At 55.5% G+C, this 12,835-nt stretch overlaps 2 protein-coding genes across 2 annotated transcripts; both read right to left on the reverse strand.

Moving 5' to 3' along the window:
• Positions 1-605: 605 nt before the first annotated feature.
• On the reverse strand, positions 606-3,738 carry REM1 (RRAD and GEM like GTPase 1; the record flags this gene model as incomplete). The annotated part of the gene is made up of 4 exons (XM_082490976.1): positions 606-1,506; positions 1,694-1,895; positions 3,106-3,188; positions 3,423-3,738. 4 exons carry the CDS (start codon positions 3,736-3,738, stop codon positions 1,229-1,231), a joined length of 879 nt encoding a protein of 292 aa, XP_082347102.1. The 3' UTR covers positions 606-1,228.
• A 1,238-nt stretch (positions 3,739-4,976) lies between these two features.
• Positions 4,977-12,829, reverse strand: LOC309677981 (uncharacterized protein C20orf96; the record flags this gene model as incomplete). The annotated part of the gene is made up of 10 exons (XM_082490892.1): positions 4,977-5,037; positions 7,904-8,022; positions 8,319-8,402; positions 9,303-9,688; positions 10,123-10,222; positions 10,702-10,860; positions 11,471-11,613; positions 11,970-12,081; positions 12,313-12,376; positions 12,792-12,829. 10 exons carry the CDS (start codon positions 12,827-12,829, stop codon positions 4,977-4,979), a joined length of 1,266 nt encoding a protein of 421 aa, XP_082347018.1.
• Between the last annotated feature and the right edge of the window lie 6 nt (positions 12,830-12,835).

Below are 12,835 nucleotides of genomic sequence, written 5' to 3' on the forward strand. Positions count from 1 at the left end.
CGGGGCCGTTAAGCAGGCTACCCTGTGGTGTCCCCACTGCTCGCCGGCAGTGCAGCCTAAAAACAACTGGCAGAGCCCACGCGGCTCCAGCATCGCCTCCCAGGGTGCCCAGGGTCACTCACTGCTTGCTGCAGCCAAGCACGTCCCTTCCCAGCTGTGCCATGCTGCAGCCAGTGCCGTGCTGCTCAGCTCCTGCCTCCCTGCCCCTTCCTGGGGCACTGGGAACCACCGAGCACCCAGCTCCCTGCCCAGGCTGTGGCTTCCATGGTGCTTGGGGGCTTGAGGGTAGTACCTCAGCAGAGCTCAACCCTTCTCAGAGGCTTTTCTGGAGCCAGACGGGACCTGAGAGGCGCAGGGGGGGCAGGGGTTTCTGCCATCGCAGGGAATGATGCTGCAACCACTGGGTGAGGAACACAGACTTCTGTCAAGAGTGGATGAAGGCTCTTCCTGCCTTCAGATGTTTTGTCTGGTGAAGCTGGAGCAAAAGGCAGGTTCCCTGCCTCAGCTGTGAGCAATGAACTGGGCTTGAATCTGGCCAGGCAGCCCCAGCTCACAGCTCCCCAAGGCAGGGACCCAGCAGAGACCAGCACCTCCCTGATGTGGTTTATTCTGCAGATTGAGGGTTTTCCCCATTGCACCAGTAAAGGAAAACATCATTCCGAGGAGCACTGGTGCCAGGGAGATGTGGCATAAAGCCCTGGCATGGAGAAGCCTGGGGTGCCAGGTGATGCTGTCCGTGCTCCCCAAGCCCCTTTCACTAGCCAGCTCCAGGAACGTTGTTGAGGTGGACACTGCTATGGTGCCCTCACCAGTCTCTGCCACCCTGCAAATGACAGGAACTACGAGCGGGACCAGCCACACTCCCAGCAGCCTCTGGAGCTGCTCCAGCCATGCAAGCAGCCCTGCACCAGGGCACAGCCACCCTTCACCTCTGGCTCCCCAGGAGCATCTGCAATCCAGGATCCAACCACCCCAAGCGCAGGTGCCTGTCCCACCCTCTGTTCCATGGGTGCAGCCCACGGGACCTGGCCCCACTTGTCCCCTCTCCTGGAGGGGAAGCGGCCAGATCCAGAGCACCCCAGGCAGCCCTCAGCACCCGTTAAAATAGCTCTACATCTTCAGCATTGCTCTGGCCCCATCTGGGCTCCCCTTGTACCCATGGAGTCACCGACCACGTTGCTGGCAGAGAAGAGTCCCCAGCCTGCGTGGGACGGGAAGGCAGTTGCTCTCAGAGCACAGACAGGTCATGGCAGGACTTGGAGCGGACTTTGAGGGCCACTTTGCTGTTGTTCCTGGCCACCAGCCTGTCGAGGAAGCGCCGGGCTCTCTTGGTGAGGCTCTCCTTGCGCTTCTGGCCAGGAGCAGGGTGCTTGCGGGCCTCTTTGCCCCCACGGCGCAGGCGGATCTGCCGCACCACCCCCTCGAAGAGCTCGGCCACGTTGTGCTGTAGAGCTGCCGACGTCTCGATGAACTTGCAGTCGAACACCACAGCGCAGGCACGGCCCTCTGCAAGGGAGGAACAGGGAGGGGGCATGGCCCCACTGGCATCCCAGCACCAGGGGACAGGCACTGCCACATGCAGGGCAGCAGCTGCATGTCCAGGGACAAGGGGATTGATGTGGGGAATGCAGTTGGGCAGGGAGGCCGGGCGCAGGGCTCCCCACCAGCCAGACCCCTCCCTCCCACTGCTCACCTTCAATGGAGACCTCACGGCACCGCACCAGGTCGGTTTTGTTCCCCACCAGGATGATGGGGATGTCCTCAGCCTGCCGTGTGCGGCGCAGCTGGATGCGCAGCTCTGAGGCACTCTCAAAGCTGCCCCGGTCAGTGACGGAGTAGACGATGACATAGGCGTTCCCCACCTGCAGGCACTGGCTGCGGTGCCAGCTCTCCTCGCCCTGCCACACAGAGAATGAGATGTCACTGCTCTGCAGGGGCTGCTGGCAACCCTTACCACTGCTGGGGGAGAGGAGAGCACCCCAACACTGATGGGACCTGCCAGCACACCCCGCCAGCCCCTGCATCGCGGGGAACAGACATGTGACTACATTAATAAAATGCAGACTAAAAGCTCCTGATTTTGGGGGGTGTTTGAGAGTTTTCTCCTCTATCAGCAACAAATTGGGGATGTGGGCTCAGCTTAGCTCAGAAGACTGAGGCTGCACCTCCCAGAGCCACCCTCAACCACGCAACGCCAGTGGTGTGGGTGCAGTGCCCTGTGTGAAGCCAGCAGTGGTCCCTGCCGGGCAGGGTGGGATTAAGCAATAGTGGAAATGAAGGTCTGTTGTTGGGGTGTCATGGTGGTGAGGCACCTCCTGAGAGCACAGCCACACATGCAAAATGCAGCCCCAGCCCAGGCAGGTGCTGTGCCCGCATTCATGGTCTGGTCACTGGTTCCATCCTTGCTCCCAGGGACAATTCACTGCTTGGTGGTACCTGCAGGAACGCCAAACCCTGGCATGGAGTAGGCAAAGGGGTGTTCTGAGGGAGGCAGTGACAGCAGGGCTGTCATTTCTTCCGAGGAGATGCCTCCATGCGCTGGACAGAAGGAATGTCCCATGCCAGGCTCTCAGGGCCACCGCTCTGCCTGTTAAAGCATGTGCCCTGGCTCGTGGCACCGTCTCACGTGGATTTGCCTACTTGGTTGCTTCAGCTCCATTCCCAAACTATTTCCATGCATTTCAAAGTGGGCTGGCACCACCCTTCTTCCCCACAGCCCCTTCTTCCACCACAGCCCACCTTCCCACCCCTCATGCGAGGGGCACCCTGTGCCCACACCACCACTCCCGTGCTTGTGGTGCCTCACCAGGAGAGCCCACACTGTCAAGAACATGGTGGGCAGCCTCTCACAAGGGTGAAAGGTGGGCAAAGATCCATCAGAGATGTGACCCCAGCCCCTGCCTTGCCCAGTGTGCATGTCCCACTCTGCATCATGGGCAGCAGCGAGCCCTGGACTTGTCCGGTAAAGCCCCAGGTAGCTTCATGGAGCTCAGAGGCCACGAAGCAGTTGCTGTGCCCATGCAGTGTCCCCCGGGCATGTCCCAGCTCACTGGCCCTGCTCACAGCATGGGCTCCCTGCAGCACCCAGCCCAGGCCCTGCCGTACCTGCTGCTCCGGCTCCCAGGTGTCCATCACCAGCAGCGTGGTCTCCTCACCATCAACAGACAGTGTGCGCTCATACGCAGCCTCTGCAAGACACCGGGAGAGCCCAGTTGGCACAGCACTGCCCGGGCACCAAGACACGATCCTGGCCCCAGCACCGGGCTCCTCTCTGTCTCGCACAGGAGTTTTTCCCATCACGGGGCCATGCACGCAGTTCGGACACACACTGCCTCCCCGCCACCACCTCTGGGCCCCATGGGGGGTGACCCTGCTGCAGAGGGGCCCCAACCACCCAACCACCCCCCCAGCCAGGCACCCACCTCTGTGCTGCTCCAGCAGGTCCCGCTCCTGGACGCCAGCGAAGAGGTTGGCCAGGCTGGTCTTGCCCACACCAGGGTCACCCAGCAGCACCACGCGGTACAGGGGTTCCCAGGAGCTGGAGGAGCCCGAGGACTCGGAGGACCAACTGCCCCGGGGTGCCGCTGCCCTGCCACCCGGCTCGGATGCGGAGTGACCGAGTTGGGGGTGGCAGGGCTCGGCCTGGGACGTGGCACCCGGTACCCCCGGCCGCGGGAGAGGGGTGCTGGCCCTTCTCCGCAGTGGGCTCTTGCTCCCACGCTGCGTGTTCAGGGTCATCTGCGGCACCGAGGGCAGCGGGGCTGGGAGAGGCCGCCCCGAGGGGTCCCAGCTCCCTGCAGCCCCCCTCCGCGCCACTCCCACTCTCGGTGCCGGTGCCCGTTCGGTAACTCGGGCACAACTTTCCCCGGGACAGGCTCGCCACCGCCCAGTCCGGGCTTTAAACCCCGGGAGGTGGAGCCCTTCGCAGCGCCCGGTCCCTCCCCCGCCGGACACACCCCCGCCCTCACCGGTCCCGGTCCTGGCCCCGGCCCGGGTCACCCTTTCCGATCCCCGAGGTCCCCGTGGAGCTCCCGGCGCCGAGAAATGCCGAGTTCCGCCGGGGCGCGTCCCCTCGGTCCCGGGTAGCAGCGCGGGGGGCAGCGGTTGCACCGGGAGGCTGCGGGACGCGCTGCCTCGGGCGGGGGTTCCGCTACGCTCCCGCTTCTGCGTGGGGTAGGGTCCCCCCGGTCCCCCGAGCCCCCCGGCCCCGACTGGCTCCATCTCGCGGCGGCGCGGAGCAGCGCACAGCTCCGCCGCTCCGCCAAGTAAGGAGCGAGCCGAGCCCGAGCCGGTCCTGCCCGGTGCCCGGTGAGGCTGTGCTTTGCCGGGACCTCTCAGCCCTGCTCGGCAGACGCCCCAGTGCCGTCGCCAAGAGCTGGTGGTGGGAAGCGTGGCCGGAGGTATGGGCGAGAACAGGACCTGGTTTTATTTGAACCCATCGGTTGGCCCGGAGCCATGTGGGTACTGTGGCACCAAACCACCCGACCACTGGCCCTGTGTGGGCACTGGTCTTACCCGGCGCTGGGATACCAGTCCAGCCCACGCTGGGATGTGCTGGCAGGGATTCCTGGCACCAGGGCTAGTCCCAGGACACCCCTCATGGTCACAGCACAGCGACGCGGAGGCCCCTTTCGGCTTCAACCCCTCCAGTGTTATGGAGATGGCATGAAGGGGATGGGTCAGGATGCAAAAGCGGGAGGGCTGGTGATGCCTCCCTGGTACCTGTGGTCGCAGGGCTCACCCCGTGCTCCTTCCAAGGGGCTGCAGCCTCGCGGCTGTGAGCACAGCACAGCCCACACAGACCAGGAATGACAGTAACACCTTTACTGCACCATATAACTACATCAGTCAGTCCCCAAGGCAGCTGAACAGGGCTGTGATGGAGAAGTGCTGATGGGAAAGGAGGGGCTTTGCGGCTCAGCACCTCATCCGTGCCGTGCACTCCCTCGGGCCTGTGAGCGGAGCCTGGCTGAGAGTCAGATGGGCGGCATCTCCTCAGCGGGGATGCTGAGGACCACCTCGGTATCTGGCATGCACCTGAGAAAGAAATGAGAGTTAGGAGGGACAAAGCAAAGAGTGGGACTATGCCGCTGTGCTTCAGCTGGTTTAGTGTGAGGAGGAGGAGAAGCTCCTGCGTGGCCAGGGCTGGAGGTGGGTGACTGCTTTTTGCAGCCCACCCAAAGCTTGGAGGTGTCCTATCCCCTGCACAGCAGCCCTGTCATCAGAAGGCACGGGGTGGGTGGAGGGAAGCTTTCCTTGTGTCTGCTGTGCTACCTTCTCTGTGTCCCTGAGGTCCGGGACTGGTTTTCAGTGGGGAGGGCCCAGACACTTGTTCTGGGACCTAGGACAAAGCAAGCAGCTGGGGGAGAAGCAGGAAAAATCCTGTCAAACCAGATGAGGGTTGTGTCCACAGCCCCTGTTCAGCATGAACCAGAGCCCAGCCCAACCTCCAGCTCACCCCAGCACTATTTTGCTTTTCAGCTCACCCTTCATGGTCTGTCCCGGCCACTAACCACTCTGCCTATGAAAGAAATCAGCTCCGAGCCTGAGCCCTGCTCCACGGCCCTGTCTTAGACCGTGCTTGTGACTGAGCCCTCTGCAAGGCAGGCTCAGTGCTCGCTGGCCTTCCTTGAGAGGCAGAACCAGATGTAGCCCCTGGGGCTCTGAGAGGGAGAAGGAATGAAATTAGCCACCCCTTACTGTCAATCCTGAAAGACAAACAAAAGCGGAGAAAGCCTGCCGGAGCAGCCAGGTACATCTGCTTTCTCGCAGCGAGAGGACAAGCACAGTGAGCTGGGCTTGCTCAGAGCTGCGCTCATCCATCTCCGTCTCAGACCAGTACAAACTGTGCATTCAGAGTGACCCCAGCACAGGGCTTGAAGCTGCTGGTGAAATCCACCCGAGGCTCTTTGAAGCAAGAGGATTTTTAAAGAGGGGAAACTGATGGGAATGGATATGCAGGGCATTACAGCTCCTCCGGGCTCCACATGCAGGGATCCAAGGAAGGCCCGCAAGAGTCCTGCGCTCCTACACACCCTTACGCCTCCAGGCTGAGCACAGCTTGTGTCTGATTTTGCTCTTTCAGGAAGCAAATCCAGTGCCTGGAACCAAAGGGTTAATTAGAAAAAACGAAGGGCTGGTGAAGTCGTGTGAAAAGTTGCAGGGAGGTCAGTGGGAAAGGGCTGAGGGATGGTGGAGAGGGCTCTGGCACAGGCTCCCGCCTGTCAGGGCGGGTAAGCACCAAATGCCTGACTTGTGATGTTACAGAAACTTTCCACTTGGGCCTTCCTGCTATTTTTAACTCTTCTCCCAGCCACCCTCAGTAACCCCAGCTCCACCAGCTGTCGAGGCTAATTAATTCCCTTTTTTATCATTTTTTTATCAGAAAAAAAATTAAGTTGCACTAATCCATCACACAGCCTCTCATCTCCCCCCCGCTGTCTCCTGACACGTTCCAGGCTTTCCTCCCGCTTCAGCTCATGCCTCTGCAGCACTGCAGCCATACCTGGCTTCCAGCTAAAACCCAGGCCCTAGAGCAGGATACGCAGCCCCTCTTGTCATCCACACCACCATCAGTTTGCTGGGTGAGCATCCACCCATCCCAAGGGATGATATTTTCGTGCAAAATAACTTCTGTGTGCATGTGAGGTGCTGAGGAGCTGAGGGGCTGGCCTGCACCTGCAGTGGCAGTACCCGCTGGAAAGGAATGACTTCATTAATAGACGTCTCTGTGCCAAGAACAACTTGTATAGGCAGTTGATGTAAATAAATGCGTATATGCACGCTGTTCTGCACGCAACTTACGGGTTTCAGGCTACAGCATACTTGAGATTTAAACACATTTGACCCATTTTTTCTCAGGTTTGTACCCCTGGTCAGCAGACAGCACAGAAAACTAAGGCACCTCAGCAGCTCTAAATCATTTGTGATTTTTGTGATTTTTCCTGCCCTGGGCAGGATCCCGCTGCCACAGGACAAAGGGCAGCGTTATGCCTTCAGTCTGTTGTGGGTATGGTAGAAAATAGCTTGTCACAGCTGGCTGTTGGTGTACTTCAGCCCACAGACTTGGTCCATCTGGGTCTGTCCCTGGAGAGGAGAGCCCAGTCTTCCTGTGATCAAGTTGGCAGGGCCTTCTCCCCATCAACGCTAAGTGAGGATTCACCTTATGCTTTGTAATTCTTATATCCAGTATCGGCACAGTGCACACCAGTAAGCAGGAGTGGGGATTACCCACAACCTCCACTTGGGAAGTAATTAGCTACCAGAGAACTGTGGCAGGGAAAGAGCAGTGAGAAAGATAACAAATTTTTGCTTTTTTTGCTGCCAGCCAATAACCGCTGACATATTTTTTTACATATTAGGGAAATGGCAGCCCATCTTTGTTCTCACAGAACGCTGGTGCCATTCACACAACCAGAAAGGTGGCTCTAGATGGGCAAGACTTGCTTCGACAGGGATGCTCCTCGCGAGCCTACCCCCTTCTCTCAGTTTTGTTTCCCAACCACAAAGTGGAAACAACAATAAAATAAGAGTCAGTGTAGGCACAAGGGCCTTGAAAAGCTCTGCTGGTCCTGACTGTCCCTGGCTGCAGCCACTAATAATCTCCACTTGCAGGCTGCGCAGAGGGAAGCCCAGAAGATGGAAGCCCAGATGTGATGCGACCAAGGATCAGTATTAGAGTTGTGGCTAGTTCCTAGCTGCTCTTAGACAAGACTACAGGACCCTGCAACCGTCTTCCCAAGCAGAACCCAGCATAACTGTGGGTTAATACCCCAGGCTGGGCGTAGGTTTAACAGGGACATCTATGGAAACGATGGGGTAAGGTTATTAGCACTCAATGCCAAAGACTCTGCAGCCCAAGGCCACAGAGAAAGGGCTGTGCATGCCCACTGACCAGCCTTACTTCGGTCTGTGGAGAAGAACATCAGCAAAGATCAATTCTCTTGGGTCTCTTGCGCTCTGTCGGAGTGTCTGGATGCTTCTCTTCAGCTCACCAATATCCTCTTCCAGGTCCTTAATAATCTGAATGAATGACATCTCTAAGAGTTCTGTACTTTGTAGTAGAAGCAGGAATTCAAATGTTTAGAGATTTTGTAAACAGCAGAGCTAGATAACATCCCTTCTGCAAGTAAGCCCCTAACAGGCTTCCCAAAATACCTGCTGGACTGCTCACCCTCAGGACATCCTAATAGCCCCTTGACTCCTGTTGAAATGGAAGGACATGTACCCCACTAAAGCAGACAAAATCCTCACGAAGGGCAAGGGCTGAGGGTGGCTGGCTCTGCTGCACTGCACTGATTCTTCCCCAGCTCGCTCACCTCCCTTTGCCTCAGTATTCCACATCGCAAAATGTGATTGTTTATGACCATCTGCTTCAGGCCATCCTGGTGCAGCAACTTCTCCTGTGTGGGTGAAGAGAAGAAAACCAGCTGCAGAAACTCCATGGTAATCACCAGCATGAAACCCTGCCGCTGCTGGGTGCCAATGCTGGCCATGTCCTCTGGCATCACTCTTCAAGAAAATTATTTCTGCTCGAACAGGGTTTGAGTTCCAGCTCTAGAAAGAGACTGTTGTTGAGATCACATTGTACTGATGATGGAACAAGACTGAGGAGCTCAAGAGATCCAGTTCAGTTTCCCAGGGAAAGCTTATTAATATTGCTTGGGTAACTTATATCCCCCTGTGCTTACAAATTCACCTGTAAAAGGGTATAGCAGTTCTGCATCAGAGCAGGCTGTAAATGGAGTCAGTAATTAATATTTTCTTAGTGGTCTTCAAGCTACTAACTCAAGAAAAGTGCTAAGAACACCATGTGAGTAGGAACTGTGCAACGGGAGTTCCTCCTATTTTGGGAAAAATAACAGCAGTCCCTGCTCTATCGTGCTGCATATAGTTTAATTTCCTCATGAATTTATTACAAATATATGTGCGCTGCCACAGCGGTGTCACGGCCAATTAGCAAAGCAGCTACCTGAATAATGTAATAAAACAGGGACTGTAAAAGCAGGGTGAATGTTGGGTCACAGTGCACTCACCTCCACACAGCAAACTCTCAGGAGTGAGTCTGAGAATATTTCAACACGTCCGACTACAGCAGCAACTCAGAAGTGCTTCTCATGTACCCTCCCAGCCTGACAAGCAGCTCTACTATGGCATCAGGAGGGGAGCAGCAATGTTGTTACTCTTTGGGTGCTGGCTGCACCGTGCTATTGCTAATGGGCCATGTGTGGAAGCCCCTGCCTTGTCTACCAGCTCCCAGAAACTGATTCCCCTTGCTGGGACATCACATGAACTCCACGAACCTCCACGACTTTCTGTAATAGAGCCTCTTGTTCCGCCTGTGCCTTCTTTTCCAGTTCCTCCAAGATGGCCTTCCCCATTTCTTCTGTCTTGTCTACCTCCTCCTGAGAATGGCAGGAAGCAGTGCACAAAACCAACAGAAGCGTTAGGCAAGATAACCATTGCATTCTTCCTCCCCTGCCCTCTCCTTCCTCCCTGGCAATGCTGCAGGGAAGGAGAGGTCTCAGTACCTGCTGTTGCTCCTTCAGGTTCTGGATGCTGCGCTGCAGAAGAACTATCTGGACAGCTTGTTCTGGATACTGACCATCAATGTAGGTCCGCAGGACACTGAGCTCATCCTGGAGAACATGTACCTTTGATGTGACTTCATCCAGCTGCTGCTGTAGCTCTGATTGAAGGTCAAAACAGAAAATCTCAACCCAGAGGTTCCAGAGCTTCAAATCTTCACTAAGCTAAGGATTCTGTTCTGCATTTACCTGAGCCCTTCTCTCTACAGAGATTACACACCCTGTTGGGAGTGGGAACAGCCAGCTCGAGTAAGACCACCTTGACCAGATCCTGCCCCAACAAGACAGTGCAAGCAGCTGCCAAGGAGACGATTCTTCCAACCCCCCTGAGCACAGCCTGCTGGGTGTCACAGGGCTTTCTCCCTCCTGACAGGCTGACAGGAAGATCATCCCCACAGAGCAAATGGGATTCATTTTCAAAAATGGAATTGTTTGACATTTATAAGATCAACACAGTGTCTTTAACCTAATAAGATGAAAAGCAAAGGTAACACAATTGTATAGACTGCATTTCATAGTAATGTGAGCAACTCACTTCCCAGATTCTTTTCCATTGTTTTTTCCATTTCCTGGAGCTCTGCCCTTGCTGTGTCCAGCTGGTTTTGATTGAAGGTCTGCACCATTGCCTTCACCCTCTGCATAGCGAGAAATCCAGTCACTGCTCATTCCACAGAGCTCTGCAACATCCCCCTACACCACCCCTGTTGTTCCTCTCATGTGCTGTTGCTTGCATTAGCAGCACAGAGGAATCTGTCACTGCGGCTGGTGCCAGCTCGTGCACAGGAGCTGCTCTGGGGAGTAGAGTGGTGCTTCGGGAGCCAGATGGAGCCAAGGGCATTATGAAGGGATGTATTTGGGTTGTTACAGGGGTGACTGCTGTTGCTTGGGTCAGTTACAGTCAGTGTGCTCTTGCAGCTTTAAAACACAAGCACAAAATGAGCACCTCACAGGATCTTTGAGCATCAGGGAGCTCCCCCCAGGACTGGGGATGCTCCAGTCACACTCAGTGCAGTGGACGGGGCTGGGCAGCACCTGACCTTCTCCAGTACTAACAAGTAATGGGAAGTTCTGCATTCTAATTAATTGGGTCTGTTGGCCAACCCTAAATCCTCACCTGAAATACTTCATACTGCTGCAACAAGACCCTTGCTTGCTTGGCAGTGCTGTCATCAGTGTGCTGGATGTCCTTAGTCAGCTGGCAGTTGGTCTCTGCCAGGTGGGCACCGCACTGCTTCAGCTCCTCGATGGCATTTTTCTTCAGATTGGTCAGATTCTACAGGAATTTGTGGATTAGAGTGTTGGGGATTCCATCAGCCCCACCTGCCCCAAATTTCTTACCATCATCTGCCATCCCTGGGACATTCCTGTCTCGTGGTAACAGCACCAACAAGGCCCTGGCCATCCCGGCATCAAACAATAAACCTCAGCCTCAATGCTGAGGCACTCTGACTTCCCCCATACAGCACCCTCCTGCTCCCATGTTCCCTACTATCAGATGCAGGATCACTGTCTCTTTTATAACCATCTTTCATCTACTAAAAAGCTGTGGTGATGTCCTTCACCTCAACCTTCTCTTTGCTAGACTGAGAAAATCTGATACCAACAGTCTTTTCTAACAGGTCACATTTCCAAAATCTCATCCCTCCTACTGCTACAGTCTGGACTCTCTCTTGGTTTCTCTTAATTTTTCTTGATAGACAATATCAAGGTTAGATTTCACCAGCATTAAGCAGAGCAGCATAATTACCTCCAGTGTATTAATAAATAAACACATGCCATTTTGCTAGAGTGAGTCAGGCTGCTAGAATTTCCTCCATAAAGGCAGCCGAGGTAACTGTATGGATTTGCTGCCTACATCCTAGCACTGGATTTGTGGCACGTACCGTGATAATTTTGATCTCTTCCATGGTTTTAGCTAATTCAGCCTTCTTGAGTGCTAATTTCCTCTGAGTAAAACTTCTGTATTTCTCTTGGGATGATGATGTCTCCGAAGGCAAGGGTGATTTTTTACTCAGCATAAATGCAACTGGTGAAACAAAAAAGAGGGCTGTGCTTATTTCACAGTCCAGTTTCAGTGCCTTACATCTACTCTCTCCTGTCATATGTGGCTGAGGGAAATATAAAGGAATATAAAGAGAGACTGAATTAAAATCTTCTGCAGCACCAGCAAAAGTGACTCGCAGTTACAGCCCAGGAGCTGAGCCTACAAAGCGCTCCCTGGTCTTTTCTAGTTCTCCCTCTTTATTCTCAGCATTTCCCCTTGGGTAGTTTTCTTTTTGTGGCTTTTGCTGAACGTCTCCCAGCAGAAAGCACTGGGTTAATGCAAAAGCAGCACCAGTGGTCAGGGGCAGCAGGGCAGTGTATAAGGGACTCTTTCCCAACCTGGTTTGTTCTTCTCCCCTTTCTTCTTCTTGTCCTCATTGGTGAGTGGTGGCAAAGTCACCCTGCGGGGTGGAGATTTCCTCTCCGCTGTCTTCTGCCATTTGCTGTAATCCTAAACTCAGCACGACAGTAGCACAGAAAAGATCGTGAGTCAGAGGAGGTTTGTGAGCAGCAACCTCTCTGACGTGACCCAGAGTTCTGACTCCCCTCTGCAACTCCTCTGGGGCTTCCAGGTGTCCCTTTGTGCCCTTTACCAGCAGCAAGTCTCAGGTCTCTGAGAGACGCTGCGTTTATGACCACAGTACTGTAAGTGCCATAAATCCCACTAGAATATGAGACTTACTATTCTCTTTAACTCCTCCATGATACTCGGAACCAGGCCCTGTGCATCTACCTCCGTGCAGGCTCTGGAAGGAAAAAGTGTAACCCCAGCTAGGACACTGAGCGCCGCAGCTCTGCCCATCCTCTGCAGGTCCAAAGTCAGAGCTGAGAGGCAGTGAGACCTCCAGGGCTATGGTGCCCTTAGTGAAGCCCACCTTCACCTACCTCCCCTGCCCACGGGGAGACACTTACCCATTCTGTCTGCCCCATAGGAAGACCTCTGCCCATTCCCTATGGGAAGCCCCCCATCCCAATCCACGACCCATGTGAAGTTCTCCTGCCTGTCCCCTATGGGGACAACCCCTGTCTGCTCCTGTGACCCATTGGGAGCCCCCCTGCCCCACGGGGGTCCCCCATACCAATGGCCCCACGCCATCCTCCTGCCCCCCCCCGGGATATCCCATACCCCATATCCCCCTGCCTCCCGGGGACCCCCCGTACCCCACGTCCCCGTCTCCCGGCCCCAGGCCAGTCACCATGGCGAC

Source organism: Vanellus vanellus, assembly GCF_965231255.1.
Source record: "Vanellus vanellus genome assembly, chromosome: 15".
NCBI classification, from domain to species: Eukaryota; Metazoa; Chordata; class Aves; order Charadriiformes; family Charadriidae; genus Vanellus; species Vanellus vanellus.